This window comes from Equus asinus, chromosome 27 (assembly GCF_041296235.1).
Source record: "Equus asinus isolate D_3611 breed Donkey chromosome 27, EquAss-T2T_v2, whole genome shotgun sequence".
Taxonomy (NCBI): Eukaryota; Metazoa; Chordata; class Mammalia; order Perissodactyla; family Equidae; genus Equus; species Equus asinus.
The window spans coordinates 4098097-4123842 of record NC_091816.1 but is presented as its reverse complement, the minus strand read 5'-3'; the positions used below and the strand labels follow the sequence as shown (position 1 = coordinate 4123842).

The 25746-nt window shown below is 40.4% G+C and overlaps 1 protein-coding gene across 1 annotated transcript in view; it reads left to right on the top strand.

Annotated features, from left to right (window-relative positions):
* The window catches only part of IDO2 (indoleamine 2,3-dioxygenase 2), a 54588-nt gene that overhangs the window by 16469 nt on the left and 12373 nt on the right, over window positions 1-25746 (top strand). The window contains exons 3-7 of the mRNA XM_014837751.3: window positions 8938-9057; window positions 11212-11330; window positions 13194-13208; window positions 14564-14663; window positions 15547-15664. Of these exons, the coding sequence (XP_014693237.1) occupies window positions 8938-9057; window positions 11212-11330; window positions 13194-13208; window positions 14564-14663; window positions 15547-15664 (472 nt within the window). The remainder of the gene's footprint in view (window positions 1-8937; window positions 9058-11211; window positions 11331-13193; window positions 13209-14563; window positions 14664-15546; window positions 15665-25746) is intronic.

Below are 25746 nucleotides of genomic sequence, written 5' to 3'. Positions count from 1 at the left end.
CAATAAGTTAATTAAGTTTTGATCTTACGGTACTTCCAGGCCAGCCACCTTGTTCTTAGAAAGTCCCAACTCATGTATCTTTTTCTTAGTAAAAAACTTATTCATTGGTTTAGATTCACCCATCTTCTTCCAGGAAGATTCCTCCTTCTCCATCCCTCTGCCAGAAAACACTGCAGACAACTGACTTTCTCACAGGAAGCTATACAAGAGGAAACAATCAGCATTCTGGAAATATGATGACGGAAGCTATATTAGCGATTAATTCTGATAAAAATGACCTCCATTCCTGAACATCAATAGATAACCCAAAATTACCAAACAATACGAGAAAAATGAGCAAGTCAAAAAGCAGGAGGAAGGGACAGGATATTCAGAGCCACTGGCCTTCAACAAAAAACAAAAAATGAGATCAATACTTTTAAAATTCTAATTAATGTCTCCAGTATGTTTACTTCATAAACATAAGCGAAGTTGCTATGTAAAAGGAACTATCAGAAAACAAATAAGCGAACAAAAAAACTCAATATAAATCCCAATAAATCAGGGAAACATTGATTATAAAAAAAAACGGTGATTTAAAGATTCCCTTAAAAAGTTTTCATAAAGCATAAAGCAAAAATTAAAGAAATGCCAGCCGTCAGAAAAATACAGTTATAGTAAAAAGAGAAATAGATGATCCAAATTCCACAAAATAGAGATTCCACAAGCAGAGTAGTGTGGGTGGAGGAAAATCTAAGTTTCAAGCATATAAGAATAAAATTTTTCAGATCTAATAAAAGATTTGAGTATTTCTATCAGAAAGACAATGGGGGGTAGAGGGACACACGTAGGTATGCTGGCGAAATTTCAAATTTTCTAGAAGAAGAAGAAAATTTTGCAAGTTTTAACAGGAAACAATAAAAATGAAATTAGGTTACTTACAGAATAAGGACTATTTATTTATAATAATAAGTATTAAAAGATAATTTAACACCCACTTCAATAGCCAACATTTTGAAAAAAACCTGACAATATCAAATACTGGTGAGGATAAGTACCAAAAGAAAGTCTCATTCACATTGCTGGTGGGAATGCAAAATGGCACAGCTACTTAGGAAGATAGTCTGGCAGATTCTTATAAAGTTAAATACATACAATATGAATCAGCAATTGCATTTCTAAGAATTTACCCAAGTAAACTGAAATTTATGTTCATGGAAAAGCCAATGTGCAAATGTTTACAGTAGGTTTTATTCATAGTCACCCAAACTAGAAATGACCAAGATGTTTCTCAACAGGGGAATCGTTAAACTCAGTACAACGGACTGAATTTTTGTGTCACCCTCAAATTCATATATTGAAATCCTAACCCCCAAGATGATGTATTAGGAGGTGTGGCCTTTGAAAGGAATGTTAGTCAGGGTTTCCCTGAGAAACAGAAACAATAGGATATATAGAGATATTTGGAAAGAGATTATTATGTCAGATTGGTTCACATGATTATGGAGGCTGAGAAGTCCCAGGATCTGCAAGTTAGAGACCCAGGGAAGCTGAGAACTAGGGGAGCCAACAGCGTAAGTCCCGGTCAGAGTCCAAAGGTCCAGGAACCACGGGTGCTAATGTCTGAGGCCAGGAGAAGATGGCTGTCCCAGCTCAAGCAGAGAGCAAATTCACCCTTCCTCACTTTTTTGTTCTATTCATTCCCTAAATGAGCTGGATAATGCTGATCCTAATTGGTGAGGGCAATCACCATTCTTTACTCAGTCTATCGATCCAAATGCTGATCTTTTCCAGAAACACCCTCACAGACACAACCAGAAACAGTGTTTTACCAGCTCTCTGGGCATCCCTTAGCCTAGTCAGGTTGACACATAAAGTTGACCAACACAGAAGTAATTAGGTGATGAGGATGGAACCTTCATAAATGCCATTAGTGCCTTTATGAGAGTGACCCCGCAGTGCTCTCTGGCCCTCTTTTGCTATCACGTGAGGCTACAACAAGAAGCAGCAGTCTACAACCCGGAAGAGGCTCTCACCAGAGGCCAATAATGCTGGCACCCTGATCTTGGACTTCTAGCATCCAAAACTGTAAGAATTAAATTTCCATTGTTTATAAGCTGCCTAGTCTATGGTACTTTGTTATAGCAATGTGAACTGACTAAGACATTGAGTTATAGCCATACAACGGGATGCTATTCAGTGACAAAAATGAATGAGCTATTGATTTATTCAACATGATGAACCTTAAATACATCTTGCTAAATCAAACATGTCAGATCCAAAGGTTTACTTATTGTATGATTTCATTCACATGACTTTCTGGAAAAGGCAAAACTATAAGGACAGAAAACAGATCAATGGTTACCAAGGATTGAGGAGGAATGAGTAGTCAACGACTAAAGGTGGATTTTTAGGATGACGTAACTGTTTTGCATGGTATTCAGGGGGTGGATACACGATTCTATGCACTTGTAAAACCCATAGAATTGTAAATCACACAGAGTGAACTATATACAAACTTTTAAAAATTAACCAGAATGTTGGTTATTCCTGGATGCTGGGATGGAATGTAGACTACGACAAACGAATCTAATTGTATTACAGATGTACGACAGAACTTCATGGAAGAGGGTGGGGGAAAAAAGGAGCTGATCTAAGTTACTATGGAAAATTATGTTCTGACTGGAATCTATAAGCCTGAATTAAAAAGGAACTGTACATAATCACTGTACTGCATTGGTAAATTTGTTTTTCATGGGGTGCAGGTTAACAATTCTTAAACCGCTTTATACGTATAATAGGTTGAAGAGATAATTAAATAGATGGTGGATGATATTTCACTGTCAGAGATAAAAGTTACAAATTAGTAAGGAGGGAAGGCTAGCATCAACCTGTGGCACTGGATTAGAGTTGGAGATGTCAATATAAACTAAAACTTCATATTTAGCATTATATATATATGGATATATACATGGATAAATAGACAAATACATGTAGATAAATAAATATTATCTGTATGTATATTTCTACAATATTTGTACACATACAAACATTTCCTAGCTCTGTCCACCTCAAGGATCTAGAAGCAATGGGACCCCAGTAGCAATGAGCAAATCCAGTGCCCAGATAAATACCTTCTTCAATAAAAAGAACTAGGGATCCTTGGAGAAATAGTTCATTCCAAACCTAGGATAGGGAAAATACAAGATGACCCTAAACATCTTGTACTGCCAGAAAGTAAAAGAGTACTAAAAAAAAAAAGAAGAAAGAATGAGGACATCTCCAATGGGACACAGAAGCCAACCTGAAAGAGCTCCCAGCAGACACATCGGAACAATTTGTACAAATAAATAAAGCAGCATTGGATTACAATCCAGAGTGCATACTGTACATACTGATATGTTTTTTAAAGATAATGTATGAATATGTCTAACATTTTAAGAAAAAAGTAATTAGAACTCAGATTTTATTATTCATCTATGAAGACAAAAGAAAATAAATTATCAGTCAAATCAAGAAATAAGAAAGTATATCATCCACATACTTTGTCTCAATTGCTCAGGAATTATTCTGGCATTGGGAATATAAATCAGAATAAAGGACTCAGGAAAGAGGAATATGAGTATTTAAGAAACATTGCTAACCAATGAAATTAATGAAATGTATGGTCAATTCCAAATAATCATTTCTAATGTGGCTGCGGAATATTTTATCTTATCTCATATAAAATAATGTGTGTGTGTATGTGTGTGTGAACACATTCTTGGGGCTAAAGTGCGTTAACATTATGGATCTAAAATTCCATATTTCTTTTTAACAAGACACAGTTGTATGGAAGTTGTAAAAATAAATTCACATTTAGTTTGTTTAGCTGTGTTACAAAGTAAATGAACATCAACAAAAATATGTGTGTATATATATACTTAACAGCAAAACAGCAAACTAGCAAGATTTGCCTCATCAGTTATCATGACAACTACAGAAATTGAGACCAGGTGATACTGAGGCAGCAATAAACAAATAGAACCAAAAACCTTACTAGAGAACCTACATACAGACCCACGTATATATGGGATCTTAATATATAGCAGAGATGAAATGAGAGATCAGAGGGGAACACAATGGTGCGGGGATGACTGGTGAGCCACACATATAGCAGGCACACAACAAGTAATACACTAGATTTGCTCCTTTTATCATGAACAAAAACAAATTCATTCCAGATAGATTAAGAAGTTGAAAGTAAAAGATAAAAATTTAAATCTTTTTGAAGAGAATTTAAGAGAATATGTACTTGAACTAAGGAAGAATTTCCTAATGACATGAAATTGGGATATTTTTATGATAAACTTGGTTTTATTAAAATAGGACCTCCGTTTACCAAAGTAGACCATAAAGAAAATGAAAAGCCAAGTTACAGACTGAGAGAAGATATTGTTACATATATAACTGAGAAAAAGATTTGTGTCCTGAATATGTGAAGTCCTGGAAATCAATAAGAAAGATAAACAACCAAGTAAAAAAGTATGTGACAGACATGAACAGATATTTTACAGAATAGGAAACATAAATGACCAAGTGACATATAAAAGATGCCAACCTTGTTAATAAACAGGAAAATGAAAATTAAAGCTATAATGGGATAGCATTTTACAATGACAAACTGAAAAATATTTAAAAGTCTGATGTTACCAGGTATTGGGCAGGAAGATAAGGCGTCTGGATGTCATGCACTGTGGGTGGGTACAATCTCTTTCACAAACTTTGTCATTATCTGGAAGCATTGAAGATATACATCCTTCTTCTCTAAGGATTCCAACCTTGTGTATATAAGTACCTTCTTGGGCACGTGTGTGCCAAGAGGTGTAAAAATATTATTTATCATAGGAAAAACAGGTGAAGTAACTGTAGAAATGAATGAGCTGAGCTGTAGGCAGTCATGTGGGTGAATCTCGAAATCATTCAAACAAATATATTAATGGTCACATGTATGTGAATTTTGAATGATATATAAAGAGCAAGAAAATAACCAACACAAAACTCAGCAAATAGACGCTCCTGAGGAGCAGGCAGGCTACACAACCAACGAGGGGCACAGGAGGGCTGCACAGGTTTTGGTAGAGCTCTGCTTCTTCAGTTGAATGATGGGTAAACAAGCATTTATTTATGTGTATTATTCAAGCTGTAAATAGATATTTCATGTATTTAATTTAGATGCACATTATATAATTAATAAAGTACTTTTAATAACCAAAAAATGATGAAATTCACTTCAAAATGTTCAGTGGAAAAACAGAGTGCAAACCTTGCCCTGCATCATGCTGCAGATTCTAAAGAAACGTCACACTGCTTCTGAGAAGCTCCCCAACCAATGTTTTAGCCCTAGGGGAGAAAATCACACACTCATCTCTGCGAACGTATCAGAGGCCAGAAACTGTCGAAATGTTAGTTCAGTATCATCAAGGAAGGGAAATGTGCAAATCTGTAGCGCAACCGCCTGTTAGGGTTAGAAACTCAGAGATTAGTTTTTCTGCTTTTGGTCCAATTCTGTTTACACAAATTTATAAGTTGTTAATACTTCTGTCATAATGGACAAGTAATGTGTTCACGTCCCCAAAGTCATTTACAAAATGCAGAACAAATTAGCTTAGGAATAAAATGCATTCAATATTTTTATTCATTTGTGAACAAGTATTCCTAACAATTTTCCGATAGTACATCTCTGCAATGTGTCTAATCATAATATAAATACTATTTAGATAATGTTCAAAAATTATTAAAAGATAAGTGATAAACTAGGAAAATAATTTAGGACATTTATATCAGACAAAGATCACGACTGGAATACAAAATGTGTTTCCCCAAATCAATGAGATGATCAATGGGAAAAGATAGGTAAAAGAAATGAATAGTTAAGTTAGAGAGAGAGATTTGAACTGATAATAAACATGCAAAAATGCTCAATCTCTAGAATAAACAAAAAATGCAAATTAAAATGATGAAATGTCTGGTTTTGGCTATCAGTGTGGTAACAAATTAAAAACCCATCAAAATAGTGTTAGTCAAGATGTGGAGGAACAATGCTGAAAGCAGGACAGCAAATTGGTACAATCTTTCTGACAAGCAATTTGGCAACATCCATTAAAATTTTTAAAATACATATACTTTGATCCAGCGATTTAATTTTTACGAATTTATCTTGCAGAAATAATCAAAAGCTCAAAGATGAATAAGCGAAGGTGTTTATTGCAGCAATCATAACAGCAAAATAAACAAAAAAGAAAAAATATAACAAAAAATATAATCCCCTAAACAGCCATTAATAAATAATCTGTTAAATAAATGGAAAACTATGCAGCCACTAAATGACAATGTATATGTACATCTCTCGTTTTTTCTCTCTGTATATACATACACCTTTGCTATATTGTTTACTGAAATAAGAAAGGTATAAACAGTATAAAATTATATATTTGATGTATAGAAACACATAATTTATATAATGATATGATATAAAATGTATATAATTACATATACAAATATATGTATAATATACATGTAATGCATGTAGATATATATTTAATATATAAATTTAATATTCAATATAGTTTAAATGAACACAATTGTTTAAAATTTATAGATATTTAGATAGACAGAAGTAGAGACACTGAACTTTTAATGGCAATTATATCTAAGGAGTGATATTGAAGCTAGTAAAAACCATTTTCTACTTTACGTATATATGTGTACTTGGCATTTTTTACAGTGACACTCTATTATTTTTGTATACCTTTTTTTAAAACACATCATTCTTCTCTAGAAGAGAAGAGGGGGAGGATCAGAATAAAAATACTTTTTAAACACTGTAATCTTGGCACCAGCAAAGTAATATGTGACTCATAAGCAGCCATTCAGCTAAGCAAATGCTGGCTAAGGTGGAGTTACTGAGACCAAACTGTGGAAATACGCACTCTCGCTCTTATCTTACTACTAATGAATTCTTAATCCAGCCCTCCTTCATAGCTGCACAAAGGGCGATTATAACCAATATTAAGAAAATCAGGAAATATGCCAGCTCACTGAGAAGTGCAAAAGAAAAGTGTTTGATGTTAAGGTGAAACCAAGCTAAACTGCTGTACAAATATGAAATCTCTCCCCAACCATTTCATCTTGTTTGTAGAAAAAACAAATCCATTATAAAGGCTTTTTGTATTTTGAATCCATTTTTTTAAAAAAATTATTTGTATGTTTACTCGGAGGAGAGAGCCCAGGGACTCTGGAATGTGCAAGAAGTTTCCAGAAAAACCTCTTACCCAGAGAAACATTCTCAACTTGGACCTTATTCCTTTACTGGATTCTGAAGACTTACCATAGAAAGAGATTGTAAAATATCTCATTTTTAACATTGACTATGTGTTGATAATATTTTGGATATATTGATCTAGATAAAATATATTACTAAAACTAATTTCGCCTTTCTTTTTACTATTTTTAAAATGTGGCTGGCTGCTACAAAATTTAAAATTACACATGTGGCTCTCATTTCCATCGGGCAGCGCTGACTTAGAGCAGGGCTGTGGTCGGCAGAACGGAAATTGCATCCTGGCTCTCCCAGGACTACGACCCGGGGCAAACATTTTACCTTTTCTGACTTTCAGTTTTGTCTTGTGGGTTTCCGGGAAGGCGGAGTACCATCCTGCGCGGGATGTTTTTAGCATCACACCTTGCACACTCTTTAGTAAGAGCCTTATAGTAAGTACTTAATAAACAACTGCTGTTATTATTCTCAGGCTGGTTCCCGTTAACAAAGACAAAGAACCTCTCAGAACCGCTCCCCTCTACCCCACCCCCTCCACACACACATACACACCTGAGTCCAGGGCACATGGGCGTTTCTGTCTCCAAGGCAATTTTTTGGAAGAAAAAACAGGCAGTCGGGCGCCGTGCACACAGATACGGAAATGCTGCCCCCTAGCGGACAGCGGAGGAAGGATTCCGTCGCGGAGGCTCTAGCGCGAGTTGTCCCCTGAGCCTGGGTAGGAGGGGCGGTCAGCCCCTGCGCACTCGGCGGGGCCTGGAGCTTAAAGGGGTGCACGAGACATCCAACGTCGCCCCTTCTGGTGCTTCAGACCCCGGAGAAGAGTACCTAGAAAGATCTAGATCAAACTGTGTCTAGAGCGGAGGAAGAGATAGGGGCAGGAGGAATGCCGAGGAGGGGGTGTGCCTGGAAGCTGGAGCTGAGAGGCTGTTGGTGTCAACCAAGCCAGGCAGGGCTGGCCCAGGGAAATCTGAGAAACTGGTAATATTTGTTTGGGCCAGACTGTCAATAATAACTGACTTCTGTACAGGGTGTTACTTTCAATGAGAAACCACCTTTAAGCCTCGTGATGACACATTTTGATAAGGAGGAAACGGGCGTGGAGAGGTGAGAGGACCTAGGTCACTGGCAGTGTTCAAACACGGGCTGAACAACCACTCGGCCCTGCTCGCCTACCTCCTGCTAGGGATTAGGTGGACTTCCTGACTCCACTGGGCCTGGATTTACTTAGAAGTTAGAGTAACGCCCACAGCACCAGGCTGTGAGCAGAGCCAGGTGATACCAAGGAAGAGGCACCTTGATAAGACAGTTTGTCCTGGGAGCCTCATACGAAATAAATGATCTCAGTCTTGGAAGTTAATTATTCTAGAGCACTCTAATCAAGCTGTCACTGTAGTGATGGTGACTAATGTCCAGCACAACCATGGGGACATTTGGGGGCCTGGGTGGGGTGGTTAGGTACTTCATGAACAATGTCATCGGAAGTCCCTCCTATACCGCAGTGTCCTAGGATCAGGGCAAAAATAGGTGTGCACTGAAATGTAACTTGTTCCTTTTGCCCAAAAAACCCTTCAAGTCACAGACCCTTATGTCCGTTCCCACCCCTGCAACTGAGAATCTCTGGAAACTCTCTTGAACAGATGCCCCTCCTGAACTGCCAGTTCCTCAAGAGTTACCGGCAACGGCGCCTGGCCCACTTGGTCCTGAGCTTCATCTCCACCGGCTATGTCTGGCAGGAAGGCGAGAGAGAGCCTGAAGAGGTAATGACAAGACGACTGCCCGTCAAGTCGTCTGGCAGGCCTGCTGCGCCTGGAATGCACCTGCTGGGCACTGTCCTGTTTGCCTGGAAAATGGGTCCTTTCTTGTGTTGTTCTTTGGGCATGAGTTGAAGGAAGGTTGAAAGGCCCATTTAAATGAAAGACGTTTTTTTCCCCTGGCTAGGAATTTAATTTTCTTCAGAACTTGTAGCCATCTCTCCCTTTCATTAGCTTTCAATGAATTTCTCCTTTTCATTAGCTGTTTTTTCCGGCACCCTCTTCCAAGAATGCTTGAAGAGTTGCATTTGAAGGCAAGTTGTGAGAGCTCATAGAAAACAATAGCTTTCCTTTAACAGCAGTTTATGCTCTTGTACACATGTTATCCCGGTGGATTTTCACAGTCTCATAAGCTAAGTAGAGCTATGTACACTGTGCCCATTTTACAGACAGCTGAGGACTCCAGAAGTTAAGTTCCTTGTCCGAGGACAGATAGCAAGCTAGTGGAAAATCCATGGCCAGATGCAGACCTGATTTCACTAACGTAACCTTCCTTCCCCGGAGAGACGCGCTGAAATTTACAACCCGAATCTTCGCTGTTTAATTCTGCTTCCTTTCTACCCATTAATGACCTTAACAATTCATTTAAAGTTCTTCTGAATCTTTGCATAACTTTTCATAGTTTCGACCTGAACCTCGAGACATGAAATCTCCGAGTGCTACCGCCCACAGTATAATTTATTACTCCCTTTCATTTTTTATAAATGCACCTTTCCCAGAAGTCAGGGGTCACCCTGTTCTGGGACTCCGTGGTTAGGTGAGCAGCCCACGCCCATTTTATTTGCCTGGTTGATCCTACCTCTAATCTCTGAAGTCAACGCAGGAGACTCCCTGTGAGGAAAGGAAAGTGAAAAAGGAAAGAAAAGGAGAGGATAGAGCTGCTTCAGACCTTGTAAATGTCAGTACATCTAACTTCAAAAAATCGTGAGTCTGATGTAGACAGGTTTGAAATTTAGGCACACGACAGAGCATCCACTGGGTTTCTCTCCCCCTTCTGCTCTCCAAACCGTAATCCTGACTGGGGGAAGGGGTGGAGAAGGGTGACAGAGGAAGTCTCCAGCTTGGAGTTGTGTCCGTGTACTTCCAGACCCCAGGCTTGGATCATCTCTTACTGTCTTTGTATCCTCTCTGCCTTTTCAGCTAGGAAGACTCCTCCCGTCTCCACTGTCCTCCTCACACCCCACCTCCCAGGGGAAGCTAACCTTATGTTTGAACTTCAAGACTCTTTAAAGCTTGGTAGTGTTTTCTACCTAAGAAACAGTTCTGTCCCCAGCCTCTCTAAAAAGCTGAGGGGAAACAAAGGCAGAAGCAGGGCTTCTTTAGTATGTCTTAAGGCGAAATAAAAATGGAAGTGAGACAGGGAACAGAAGAATGTTCTTCTGGGTCTAGACTCATTTAGCCTGGTCCCCAGATAGAGACTCCCCCCCTTCCCCAACCACCAAGAATCTGAGTGGCTTTTCTGGATTTGAGGGCAGATGAGGTTCTTTAGAGTGTTCCTCAGGTAACGTAGAGGTTGAGTGCGGATGGTCTTGAGTTGACTTACTTGGCGTTGTTATTGGGTTTGACTTATGAAGTGACGGACAGTCGGCTGCCACACACTGTCCTCCCCATTCCTCTCTCTGCCTGACACTTAGACACACACATACTTATACATATGTATGTGCTCTCAGTTTTATACACACAAACACACACACACATCTACATATCTATGTATATATATATATATCTATAGATAAATAGATAGATAAAGAGAGAGAGGGATTTTTCTCTCTGCTCATCAATTCAGCCCCCAATTCATGCTTCAACATTTGGTAATGCCCTTCTTTGCACAATTTTCAGGGATTATTTTATACTATATGTGTATGTGTGTGTTCCATTTTTTTAATTTTCACATGTATTTCAGATTGTACTCATAAACAATATATCCACTAGGTTGTTAATGAGAGTGAGGTCTGTGTATACAGATCACTTGTATAATTCCAGTTTTCTCCCCAGGTCCTTTCTCTACCACAGGACTACTGGAATAAAGGATAGCCATGATTACCTTCTCTGCTGCATTCTTTCTAGAACATGCTGATTGTCTGGATTTATGTCTGAAAGGTTCTGCCAAGAAATCTTGCCCTTCCCTTTGTCGAAGTCTCCAAGAACTTGGGGCTCCCTCCTATCCTGGCCCACTCAGACCTGGTGCTGACAAACTGGACTATGAGGAATCCTGAAGGGTAAGAAAGGGAGAGAATGCTTCGCATTTGATCAGATTGAAACTCAGTAAGGGGCAGGCTTGTCGCTTTTACTCTCCTACAGGAAAGGCCCAAGTGTTTCCAGCTATTTTGTGATTAGGGATGTTCGTGTTTATTGTCTGCTTTATGGTTCCCAAGGGCTGACCTTGAACACAAGTTCATGGATCATAGCTCCCAGGTGTTTCCTCTCAGCCCACTCTGAATACATTGGTGCAGGCTGGTTTTCCTGTTGGCTTCCACATCAAATCTGGATTTCGCACCCTGACCTTCAAGCTCCTGCATAATCACACTTCACTCATTCTTTCTCACCAAATTGTTTGCTGTTCCCTAACGTGCCCTCTATTTAAGTCAAGTTAGGACCGGGGACTTCAGTAAGCGATCATTAAATAGTGATCATAAATGAATGGCTATGGATGAGTTGAGAATAGGTGCTCTAGGTGTGTTGGCTTGAGAATCTTATTAATGATGCTGTGTGTTCCACCTGGCTGGCTCCATTCCTTTGACAGTTGGGCTGGGAATATCGGCGTTTGTCTCAAGAAGAAATAGCATGAGTTTTTAAGAATCAAGACATTCCAGTAAGTGGAATGAGGTGGAAGAGGTGAAATGTTAAATTTCCCTTTGAACTTCATTATCACAGCCAGATTTGTTTCAGGCTGTCAATGCAAGAGATAGTACTTTGGTGACTTACTAAAATGGCTTAAAGGGACATTTAAGTTAAACGTGAGGAAGAACTTCCTCAGCATAAGGGTTGTGAGTGACCACAGGGTTGCCAGAGGAGATGATGAGAATCTGCTTTAAGGATTAAACGCTTAATAAAAAACAAAGCTTTTAGGACTAATTTATGTGCCCCTTGGAGGAAGTGAGACAGGGCCATCTCTTCTCTCTAAGGACTTCTGAGCCCAGGGAGCTTACGTTTTCTTTAATTATTAATTATGATCTTTGACCAGTTCTGCTTTAATAACAAAATTGGTGGCCAACATTCCCATGGAAGGCTGCTGAATCTGGTTCAGAATGTGTACAGATAGAAATAATAAATATATGTGCAGAAATGATTCCAGTCATGACATTAAATATGGAATAAACTGAATTTCTGATTCAAAGACAAAGAGAGAGGCAGGGAGGCTGAAGGCTGGCCTGGGATGGTAAAGTCAAAAATACAACAACAAAAGGCTGGTTTCTTAGTGGGTGAGGGTGGAGGGCTGGTTCAATCCCAGAGATGCAGACACAGTCCTGGGGTGTGGTAGGTATTCTTCTTGACAATTATTTTTTTGGATTCTTTTGCTATGCCAAGTACAGAGCTATGTGCTATGAAGGAATGAAAGAAATGGAAGCAAAGTTCCCTCAAAGTAGTTAAAGAACAAGACAAAGCGGTATGTGAGAGTTGTCAAAGAGGGACGCAAACAGTAAGGCCTTTAGAATTTTGAAGAAATTGCGTTAATACAGGCTTTAAAAATCAGGAAAAAGCTTGATGAGAGGGTGAAACTTTCTCCACGGTAGGTGCTAAAAGATGAGTAGGAGTAGAATTGTCATTACAGAAGTGTGAGTTTGGGGTAATTACAAAAATACAGAAAGAGTAAGATCATTGATCATGATGGTTGTAACTAAATGTTCAGAGGCTGCTATGTGAGTTGAGTTTTGGCTCACTCATTGTCACTCTGTGGCCCATAGTCTAGTCACAAGCTATGACCTCCAAAGTGTGCATGGGTGTGTCTGCATCTGCATCTGCATGTGCACATGGGGGTGTGTACCTGTGTACATGCGACCCTAGAAGGCCTATCTGGTTGACAAACTGATTTGTTCTTTTCTTTTTCCTTTTGTGGTTGTCAATAACTGAAATTTGACTAGACCCATGGATATCAGGTGAGTTCTCTGAAATCTTTCATTCACTTTAGAATCCATGCTAACTTTAAAAGCTTACAATAAAATGAAAAAGAAAGCATACCCAATTGTATGCATAGTAATATAAACCATGTAAAAATGACTGAAAAAATAAGACTAGAAAGAAATGTCCCAAAAATTAATAGTCCAAAAGTTACCAATGGTTGCCTCTGCCTTGTAGGGATTATAGGATTATTTTCTTTACTATGTTTTCCAAACTGGACATAATAAAACAAGTAAAGTGCAATGCAAGAAAAAAACTTCAATTCTCTAATTCTCTATGATTCTTTGAAGATCTGAGAAAGATCTCTCGTGTCATAACCTCTATGGAAAGCCCAATTGCAGGCAGTGCTTGCCACAGTCACACAAGAATTCCTTTGAAATGTCTTATTGTTACATGAGCGGGAGCTCGTGGGGCAGATCTGGTCCAGACATCCTTAGGCTCCTCTTTCCCTGGAGAGCAAAGTTAGGCTCTAAATTGACGTTGCCTCTCCCATCACCAAACCTCAGCTCAATGAGGGGTTCAGTGTGAAGGCTGCAGCTCAGGAGATGGAGGCAAGCAAGCGTGAAGACACCATTTCCTGCTCTAATGTAACTCTGCAACGGTGGAGTTCCTGACTCATTTTTCTTTTGTGTTTGTTTTTCATCTTTTCTCATGTTTAATATGTTAAGGCAGAAGTGATTTATGGAGTGCAGTTTTTAGGTTTTGTAAAATAGATCTATATCTGGATATTTGAATCCATATGATAACAGGTAATTTAAAAATGATTTCTTTGTAACAACCTTCCAGCTCTCACTCTATTATACAGCTTTTGGGGGAAAAAATACTGATTAGAAAGAGCACCAGCCTGAGTTAAGAAACTATGCCTGACCTGGTCCTGTGACTAACCAGCTGTATGATCTTGGGGAAGCTATTTTGCTCTTTGGGTCATAGTTTCCTGTCTGTAAAAAAGGAGCATGAAATTAGCTGTTGCCGGTGGTCACTGTAGCTCTAAGACCCCGTGCTCCTGATCGGAGTGGTATGATGAGCCATAGATTGGCCCCATGCAGAATTGGCAGTACCTGCGCACTCACGTTTCAGCTGTTCCATTGGGTGGATTGTCTAGGACCCTGAGGGCCATGCTAGACTTTGAGAGTGCTCAGATAGGTGAACTTGGGCTTGACTAGATCTGTTCCCTTAACTTCTTGAGCGTTGCTGAAGGTAATGCTCATCCGTGGGCTGTCCTCTGGATAGGAGAAAGTTGTTCACTGATTCCACCTTGCACTTACAGTTGTCTAACTCTGAGGGCATCTGTGGGGCCAGACCTCTCTAACCATGTGGTCATCTCCTTTCCAAGGAACTTGGACACTGTCGTCTCCCTTCCTGGGGGAGAAAGCCTGCGTGGCTTTATACTGGTGACTGTGTTGGTGGAGAAAGCAGCAGTCCCTGGGATTAAGGTATCTTCTCACTCACAACTCTATCTTGTTTCTAGGAGAGAAATCAGTCTGACTGGGCACCCCCCAGGCCCTTTCCCTGCGGTGAATTAATCAATAGAGATGAACACAGGCCTTTTTCTACTTGGTTTATGTCTGACCGACAGAGATCTAAGTTCTAGCCCACAGAGATAGCTCCATTTTCTCAACTCCTAGGAAACTTGGAATTGTTGAATTCGTGCCATGCCTAAAGATATTTAAGTTAGGTTTGTGTCCTCTCTCACCACCTTCCCTGGTAAGCGTATTTCGAGTGCTTACTGTGACCTCGGTAGAATGAGCAGCTGCACCATAACTGTTATAGCTTCCTCTTTCACTCTCAGAAGTGAAACTCTGGAGTCGTTTACCTCTCATCTGTGTGTTTAGTCCATCGAAAGATACAGAATAAAATATTGGTCTTCCAAATACACTCTGATAACTGCTAGACAAGGAAGAAATCGTCATGGAGGGGGCTCTGGAGCTGGGGCCTCTACAGAGTCTGTCTGATTTTATGTAAGACAGAGCTCAGGAGTGAAGGTATCCTACTTCATGAGGCAGAAGTAGGAATGATCGTAATGTGTGATGAATTCAGAAGAAGAAAGGAGCAAAATGATAGAATTAGGCCCCTGAGAGGTATAAGAAGTAGCAGTCAGTGGAAAGATCCAGAAAAACCTAACCAGGGGTCTACCTGGGAGGAGCCCAGAGAGATTTTCCTTTCAAGCAGAACTCACAGCAAGTCTAGTTTAGGAGCACTCCCAGGGCAGCCCTGCCAAACAGTCCAGCAGTCAGAGGGGACTCTTCTCCAGGATTCCCAGAGCTCTGCAGCTCACTCCACCTCAATTCACTGTAAGTGAATGAATCTCCTCCCCAGGCACTTGTTCAGGCAGTGAATGCCATCTTGCAGTGCAGCCAGGACTCCCTGCTCCAAGCCTTGCAGCGACTGAGACTCTGCATTCAGGACATCACCAGAACCTTGGGACAAATGCACGGTATGGGGTCCTGAAGGCTGAGCACTCTGCTGTGGGAAAAGGGCCTGGAGGTTGGGCAACAGCCACGAGATGGCGCTGGTGTGTCAGCTTTGTTTTAAGGTAACCTGTTGCTGTTCATACAATTGGGCAGTGATCTCAGTCTTCGGGGTATTCTGGTTTTGTCCTTCTTTAATTCTCTTGTGATTAGGGTAGTTTCCTCTCTTCGGTGGCCGTATATTTCTTTGCGTGTTGAGGTCTCGTGTGAAGCTTGGGAGGAGGGAATGGGGTGCACAAAGACTGATTGTGTGCTCCACCCAGCAGTGTTAGTCTACTGCAGAACAGAATGTGATGAGAGAGTTTGTCCTAACACTTTCTAATGCCCCTATCATTCTTTTTCTTGGGTGGGCAGAGACGACTGACCTTCGTTTTAGGTGCTCCTTCTCTGTGGCTACTGCAGAGATGAGTTGTCATGGGTGTGGCCAGTTAAGTGGCCCACCCTTCCTGCCATTGGCTACATCTTGTTCCGGTGACTATATTCCTTTTCCAGTGTCTGGGCAGCTCTTCAACTTCCTCTATCACAAGAACCTGAAAAACATGCCTGGCATGTGTTTAAGGAGAGTGTAGGAGAGGGGTGTGATCTCTTCGTCAAGGGAGGAGCATCCAAATTTCTCTGAATCCTGCTTCACTGAAAAAAAGAGGGATTCCGGGAAAAGAGAGTGTTTATAGGAAACAGGAGAGGAGGGAGGGAGAAGGAGACAGATGGTGCCCAGCTTTATTACTTTTTATTAAAAGAGCAAACTGATTTGTCATCCCAGACTCTTTGCACTAGGAGAAGTCCATCTGAAGTCACAGGGTTATGTATTATTTCCGTTCAACTTCCATGTTTTACATTTCAGATTCACATTTCCTCCATTTCCCGAGTTTTAATTTTAAAGCCATCCTGATCACATCAGTAGGTCCTCTGCCCAGCAAGCTCTCCAAACTCAGTGAGATGGGTTTTAGCTGTGCCAGGATGCCCTGAGTTTGTTACTAGGATATCAAGATCCTTAGAGGTACATTTCAGGGTGTCTTCAGATCACATGAATGAGCAGGAGTGAGACATTTAGAAGGTGAGTGGCCCTCCTGTCACAGCACATGTGCAGTAAGATGGCACACCCGTGTCTGACTGTCACAGGCTTTCCTAGTGCTTATTTTCAGAGTCACTTCTTCAGCCCGAACTAAACCTGATGCTCTCTTGATCATCCTCTGCAGGACGTCTGACGATCCGGGGAGGTGCCAGGGCTACTTTCCTTGTTTCCCCCAAAAGTAGATTTTCCCACAGAGACATAATTTATTTTGAAGGTTTTGCTACTAGTCACTACAGTGAAATAGAGGAGTGTATCAGACTGCATTTTCCAAAGATGGCCACAACAGCATCTTCCATTCCATATGCGCCTTTCCAATGTGACCTTGACACTCCTCTCACCAAGGGGTGGAGTCTGTGTCCCTGCTTGTGACATAGGCGGGCTTGTTACATCTTGTGATCAGTAGAAGGCAGCAGAAGTGACACCGCATGACTTCTGAGGCAGGGCTAGAAAAGGTGAGGCAGCTGCCACCTTGTCTACTGAGCTACCATGTAAAAAGTCCACCTCCCCTGAGGCCACTGGGCTGTGAATGAGGATGCCGACCGCACAGACAGGGCATGTATATAGGTGCTCCGGTTGACACCTGGCATGGGAGCAATGAGCCCGCAGTTGATTCTAGGCCCCTATCTTCAGATCATCCACACTCTTCAAGTCTTCCCAGCTGAGGATCCAAACACTGTGAAGCAGGGACAAGCCATCCCCGCTGTGTCCTGTCAAATTCCTGCCCTGCAGACTCCGTGAGTGTAATACAATGGTTGTTTTAAGCCAGTGAGTTTGCAGCGGTTTGTTGTACAGCCATAGTAACCAGAAAAATGAAATTATAAAAATAATAAATATTAGAAACTGCAAGGTTTAAGGAATCACACAACTTTCTTCTGCAAGATACATAGGGCTTGACTGCACTCCTTCCCTCTGCTTTTGTTCCCCAAGATGGAGCTTACCGCAGATTCCGAGCTCAACCTCAGCAAGAGTTAGGTGCTTTACTCTCCTCCTTCAGAAAGTCCTGCTTTCCAGGCCTGTAGGCCTGAAGCCATGCCCAGGGCAGAGGAGAGGCAGCCTTCATTTTAAGGCTGCAGTTCACACTTCTAAGGACCTAAGTCGCTAGGCCTTTGCCCAGCTCACGCTCAATTTCCACTTCCTGGTTTTACACAGTTTTCTCCACCGACTGGAGAACACCAGAGCTCTGTTTTCACAGCCTGACTCCCTTAGGGCAGAATCCGTAATAGCACTGCCTGACGGACCTCCCCTCACCGTGCACCGCCTCCTGCAGGGTCTGTGTCTTCCTCTTCTTTCCATGCTGGGTTACAGAGAACTCGACCGGGTCTGAGCTCTGTGCTCCGCTGGAAGGCTAACATATATTCAGATTTTCAATCATCCAGGTTATACAGCCATGTTTTTTGACATGCCTGTTAATAGCTCCTGTTCTCTAAGAATTAATTTTCTCCCCAGAAAAGCTGAGGGATAATTTTCTCTGTGAAAAGCCATGGAAGTTTTTGCATTGTATTTCCTTCTGAATCAACACAATTTCCAACTTCTGCTTGACCTATTGGTAGGTGTAAGAATTCTTCTTTTAATAGTAACGAGGAGCCAAAATGTTTCCTTCTGACAGTTTGGTATGAGTTTAAATCAGGTTTCTAAATCAGTAGGTTGGTGCTAACCTGTAAAGTGAACTTCTGTGGTCGTCCTCTTCTGATTAGCTCACTTAATTTTCTCTAAGGAATTGTCCGTCTTAACTTGTGAACTTATTTGTCTAAACCTAACTGGAAAACAATTAGCACCGGAATTCTTCTCTACTAAATGCCATATGATGATATGACTGTGTTCACATTTCTGAAGTTGTCTTCATGCATAGGTTAGCTACACTCGGTGATCTGCCTGCACCCACGTCATCTGAGCCACCATCTCTTCCCTAGATCCAGTTTTATCGTGTCGGCCCCAAATCTGTAAGCACAAACAATCATACATACACAAAGCCAATTCTCAAAATATTGTAGAGTTTTATATATCTTCACAGAAGAATTCTTGGGAGTATAAGGAAGAACTTAAATTGCATATCATACATCAAAAATATCTGAAACTCTACAAAGATTATGATGATGATGATGATGATTTTTGGTGAGGAAGATTGTCCCTGAGCTAACATCCGTGCCAGTCTTCCTCTATTTTCTATGTGGGTCACTGACACAGCATGGCTCGATTAGGGATATATAAGTCCACACCCGGGACCTGAACCCATGAACCCCACACTGCCAAAGTGGAGTAGACAAACTTGACCACTATGCTACCACTCCAGCCCCAGCAAAGATTATTATTGTTTTATATGGTTAAGATTCACTCTGATTTGCTTACATATCGATAACCTTCTTTGCTCTTGACGCCTTTATAGGCATTTCTTTTGCCTGAAGTGTATCTGCAGCGTTTCCTCCAGTGAGGGTCTGCTGCTGCTGAACTTGCTCATCTGAAAATTACCTTCTTCACTCCAATTCCTGAAGGATATTTTTGCTAGCAACTCTTTTCTTTCAGATGTTGAATAGATCAGTACAATATCTCCTGGTTTCCATTCTCACCATTGAGAAGGTAGCTGTCAGCCTGTCGCTTGTTTGGAGGCATTCTTTTTTTCCTCTGTCTGCTTGTAAGAGTTGCTCTTTATCTGTCTGTCTTTCATGTTGTTCAGTTTACTGCATTTAGATTTCATTATGCTTCTTTGATTGGTATGATTCATCACTCTGGACAGTTCTTAGACATTAAATCTTCACAAATTGTCCATGCCTCCTTCCCTTCTTTTCTCCTGCTGGAACCTTAACTGGGAATCTTAAACCTTTCCACTCTACCCTCCATTCTCTGGAAGTCTTGCTGTTATTTTCCATCTTTTCTTTTTCCTCTCTGCAGCATTCTGGATTAATTCTTATGATCTAATTAATTGATTTTTCTCTTCAGTTGCTTACAATCTGCTGCTAAATACATACATTGAGTAGGTTATTTTGTTTTTCATTTCCAAAAGTTATATTTTATTATCTTCTGAACTCTTAGTTCACTTTTTGTAATTTGCTGTTAAAATTTGATTTTGGTTTTCTTAAACATAGTAAGCGTGGTTACTTTATAATCTCTGTATGGTAATTCTGATAGTTGAAACACGTTTCTGCTTCCTTCTTGTTCCTTATTTCTTTTTTTCCATTGGTTCTCATGTGTGCTTGATTTTTTTTCCTCCACTATTTCAAGTTCATTGTCCTTGAAACATTGTTTTCAGGCAGTCTTTTGTCACCACACTAGGGTAAAGGAATATTTGTGTTTGGTTATTCCTAGTTCTTGGGGACACTAAAATCCTGGACCATCTTAAATCAAGTTCAACAAGTGAGAGTGCATGTACTAATCGAGCAATTGAATTTGGGCTGAAAATGTGCCCAAAGTGGTCACAACTTTTTAGGGACAGATTTTGTTTTTATCCTGCTTTGCTCAGTAACAAGGTAACCTTTGTTTTGTCTCCTGTGGCAGGCAGGGGTGGGGTGGGAGCTCTGATTCACACTGAAGTTGAGGGTATGGATGTTGGGGGCTCCCAGGTTAACATGAGGAGGGTATCCTGTAAAACTCCTCACCGTGGTTGGGACCAGAGCGTTACTTCTGGCCCCACACACAGAGAAGCCGATAAAACCAAAGCCTGAGGCTTCCCTGGACTGGCAGATGCCTTCAGGGGAAAGTGGCTTTGCCACTCTAGGTTTATGCCTCACTCTCTGGGTTCCTGCTTTCCCTTAAAGTTTTGCTAAGCGCTTCCTTGCCGTCTTTTCAGCTCTTGGATGCCTTTAATATGTTTTCATATTTTATTCAGGTTTTTTCGTTGTTTTTAGTGGAAGGATAGGTCCAAATAAAATAACACTCATTACCACAAATGGAATTCTCTTTCTGGAATATCGTTTGCATCTCCTCCTTCCCGTTTTCACCATCCCTTACTCTTGACCTGGCTCTCATCATCGCTTGCCAGGACTCCTGCAGTTGTCTTCTAAATCCTCTCCTTCATCTGCCCTTTACCTAGTCTACTTCATTCTCTACACAGAAGCCTCAGTAGACTTTTTTTTCTTTTTTTTTTTGAGGAAGATTAGCCGTGAGGTAACTACTGCCAGTCCTCCTCTTTTTTGCTGAGGAACCTTGGCCCTGAGCTAACATCCATGCCCATCTTCCTCTACTTTATATGTGGGACGCCTCCCACAGCATGGTGTGCCAAGCGGTGCCATGTCGGCAGCCAGGATCCAAACTGGCAAACCCCGGGCTGCCGAGAAGCGAAACGTGCAAACTTAACCGCTGCACCACTGGGCCAGTCCCACAGTTGACTTTTAAAAATGAAAATCAGAGGCCTGCCCTGTTGCGTAGTGGTTAAGTTCCCATGCTGCACTTCAGCAGCCTGGGATATGCGGCTTCAGATCTGGCATGGACCTGCACGTTGTTTGTCAAGCCAGGCTGTGGCAGTGTCCCACATACAAAATAGAGGAAGATTGGCACAGGTATTAGCTCAGGGACAATCTTCCTCACCAAAAGAAAGAAAGAAACAAAAAAAAACAAGCAAAGCAAGTTGCAGCATCTTTACTCTTAAAACCCTTCAGTTTCTATCCAGGCACAGTCATATATGGTAACCTCTAGAGATATGTGGCTATTGAACACTTGAAATGTGGCCAGTGTAAAACTAAATTCTTAATTGCTTTTAATTCTAATTATTAAAATAGAGATTTAAAAGTGGAATCAGTGTAAAATAGTTTTTTGTTAAAAACAGCTTTATTATTAGGAAGACTACATTTCACTTAATTGTTGAAATTTAGCATCGAAATTGAAGTGTAGAATAAATTTTAAGTTTGTAAATTTATACACAGAATTTCAAAGACATTACCAAAAAAAATCTCATCAATAATTTTTATATTGATTACATATTGAAATGATAATATTTTGGATATTTAGTGTTAAATAAAATATGATATTGATATTAATTTTGCCTTTTTTGTTTTTTGAAATATGATTACTAGAAAATTTAAAATTACATATGTCAATCACATTATATGTTTATTGAGCAGGACTCCTTTATCTCTTATTCTAAGGATGAGGCCAAAATCCTTAACTTATTCTGTAAGACCCAGCATGAGCTGATCCCAGGCTCTTTTAATTTTAATTTAGCTTTGTTTGACACCATGTTTCCCTTCACTCCTTCTTTCTGAGACCAGCTTTTAGTTCCTGAAAAGAGCCTCCTTCCACTTCAAGGCCTGCCTACGCACTGCTCCTTCAGCTTCAGGCATTCTTCCCCGCACCCTCTGCCTGGTTAACTCCTACTTATAGTCACATTCAAGCCCTGGTCTCATCCAGACATATATAGCTGCTTAAACTCTACTGACAATGCTACCAAAGCCAGGAATGGGGGAAGGGACTGGAGTAGTGGCAGCAGCAGAAGACATGAACAAGAGTCATCAAGGAAAAGGACTGAGGATGGCAGAGTTTATATGATCAGAGGCAGAAGGGAATGCCAAGGATGCGTGCATGCCATTTCAAAGCTGGTTGAAAGAAATCATGATGCTTCTGGCAGAGATCTGTCATTTGGAAACTTGATTCAAGCTTCCAAATTGGATTGGTCATTGATTTTCAAAGTAAATAGGGAATATAGAAGGATGACAAACTTGCTTTGAGACACGTCACATTTAAGGTGACAGGGAGATATCCACTGGAAATACATGATTTAAAAGTGGGGATTACACGAAAACGATAGAGTTTCGTAGTCATGACTGTCAGATGCATAGCTGGAGTATGCTTCTATGACACTTTGTCTTAGGTGTCATTGGCTGTGCTACTCCCCCGAGTGGGACCATAATGAACGTTAATAATGTAACGTGAAAACGCTGCAGGAATTCTGGGTCTGTGGTTTTACAGCACAGACCCAAAGCAGGGATTTGCTGAGTTTTGCTCTTTTTAAAGGTCACTTCTCAGTGTGAAACCTAAGTCCCCACCCCTGAAAAGTTTAAAAAACAAGTTTCCTTAGGTTTTCCAAACAAAACAAAAATAATGCTTAGGACACAAAATTTTCATGAGATGAGTGTAAACTAGTCAAAACCAGATGTTATATTTTTCTTGAGATTCACTTGGATTTAAAAGAGAAAGATGCTTGAGCAATATGTTTTGTGTTTTGCTGAACAACAGCAACAGAAACATCTGGCCAGGTGCTAAGTGGCCCCGGGCTTGGCCTTGGGCAGAAGCTGCAGTCCCCCCGTTTCATTTTCCCACTCCACTAGGAAGCCACATGACGAGGAGGCGGTGTAACTCAGATGTGTCCTTAGAGCTTCTCTGTTCCCATATTGTCACTGGCTTTTAGGAACCCCCCTTCTTAGCCAAAATGTACACATTAGATCCAGAAGCAAGAGTGCCCCATGATAATGAGGATGAAGTTCTCCACTTGGTATCCTCTGAACAGTGTTCCGAGTCAGTCCCCAAAATATATTCCCTACTAGTTTGCTTGAAATTTCTCCCTGGCAAATCAACTTTTGGGGAAATGAAAAGAACACTGGACTCGGAATCTGAAGACTGGATTCCAGCTCTGACTCTATTAATAGCCACATGACCACACTAATCTGGGTCCTAGATTCTTTTTTTAATAAAATATTTAACGTATATACAATATAGAATAAGTAAATTGAATATATAGGAAAATTGTAAAAAAAAATACCCTCATACCCAGCTTCCAACTTGATAAATAGACTATTACCTAAAACTCTGAAACCTTCTGTGTGCTTCTTTTCAACTTCATTGCCCTAAACATTTCTTCCAGTTACCATCACTCTGATTGTGATATTAATCATTCACTTTCACTTTTTAGTAATTTCACTGTTAAGAATTATTCCTAAACATCATATTATTTTGTTTTATATGTTTTTGAATTTTACATATAAAGAATTGTATGTTTTCTTCCTGCAACTTGCCTATTTCATTAAGGGTTTTCCATGTTGGTCATATAGACGGAGTACATTTTCACTGCTATATAGTATCTTCTTGTATAAATAGACTGTGATTTGTTTGTTCTCCTGCTTATTTCTTGTTGTTGTCACTGTTTTGGTTTGGTTTGGTGTGGTTTTGCTGGTTTCAGCAATCCTGCTGCTACAGATGCGTGTGTGCTGTGGCTCCTGGCATGCTCAGTGGGAACCTACGAACATCAGTTTTGCTAACTGGCACCAGACTGTTCACCAAGTGTTTGTCCTGACTTAAAATCCCACCTCACCAACATTTAGTATTGTCAGCTTTATTCTTATTTGTTCATTCAGTTATTCATTGATTGATTGATTGCCAATTTTGTATGCTCTGTTTTTTTTATACTATGATGCTTTTTTAACTCAGCTTTATTGAGATATAATTGGCATATAACATTGTGTACGTTTAAGGTGGACAACATGACGATTTGATGCATGTATATATTGGGAAACGATTACCACAATAAGGTTAGTTAGCACATCTTTCACCTCACATAATTACTTTTTTTGTGTGTGTGGTTTTTTCGATGGTGAGAACGTTTAAGATCTACTCCGTTAGGAGCTGTCAAGCATCCCCTGCGGTATTGTGGCCTACAGTCCCATGCTGCGCAATGGGTCCTCAGACCTTACTCCTCTTACAACTGGGAGTTTGTACCCTTTGAACGACATTTTCTCCTCATTTTCCCCACCACCCAGCCTCTGGCAACCACCAATAGACTCTGTTTTTATGCGTTGGGCTTTTTAAAAATTCTTTTAGATTACACATAGAAGTGAGAGAACACAGTATTTGTCTTTCTTTGTCTGACTTATTTCACTTAGCATAATGCCCTCAAAGTTCGTCCATGTTGTTGCAAATGGCAGGATTTCCTTCTTTTTATGGCTGAATGGTATTCCATTATTCCATTGTGTGTGTGCATGTGGGTGTATATGCAGATACATATTACACTTTATTTCATCATTCATCTATCGGTGGACACTTAGATTGTTTCCATGTCTTAGCTATTGTGAATGGTGTTGCAATGAAGTTTGGGTGCAGGCATCTCTTCAAAATAGTGATTTAATTTCCTTCAGATATATACCCTAAAGCGGAATTGCTGGATTGTATAGTAGTTCTATTTTTAATTTTTTGAGGAAGCTCTGACTGTTTTCATGGTGACTGTACTAGTTTACATTCCCACCAACAGTACATAAATCTTCCCTTTTCTCCACATTCTTGCCAACACTTGTTATTTCTTGCCTTTTTTGTAATAGCCATTCTAACAGGTGTGAGGTGATATCTCACTGTGGTTTTGATTTGCATTTTCCTGCTGACTAGTGATGTTGAGCATCTTTTCATGTACTTGTAGGCCATTTGTATGTCTTCTTTGTAAAAATATCGATTCAGTCCTTTACCCAGTTTTTAATCAGAATATTTGTTTTATTGTTATTGAGTTGTATGAGCTCCTTATACATTTTGGATAATAACCCCTTATCTCATGTAAGGTTCACAAATAGTTTCTCCTGTTGATGTGTGTTCTTCTCTGGATTTCAGTGAATTGTCTTAGTGTTTTTTGTGGTTCACTGAGTTTACTTAAAATAGGTATTTTGAATTCTTTATTAGGCAAATCACAGACCTGCATTTCTTTAGGGTCAGTTACTGGAAAACTACTTTGTTCCTTTGGTGGTCTCATTTCCTTGATATGTCGTGTTCCTTGAAGTCTGGCATTGCTGTCTTCGTATCTGAAGAAGCAGTCAGCTCCTCCAGTCTTTACTGACTGGTTTCAGGGGAGAAAGACCTTCCCTCTGCCCCGCTGGGGATTCTGAGGCCTTCTCACACCTGTGGCTCTGCCTGCTCCATGCTTCTTGCTCCCTCTTGTGGCAGAATTCATAATTGTGTCTGCCTTCTCTGGATCCTGCAAAACCAGGCCAGGGGCTGACATTCTTCCGTTTGCTGTTCCTAGGGCGGTACTGCATGTCCCAGTTGGTGTGCTTCTCCCCCTCCCACAGAGTCAGC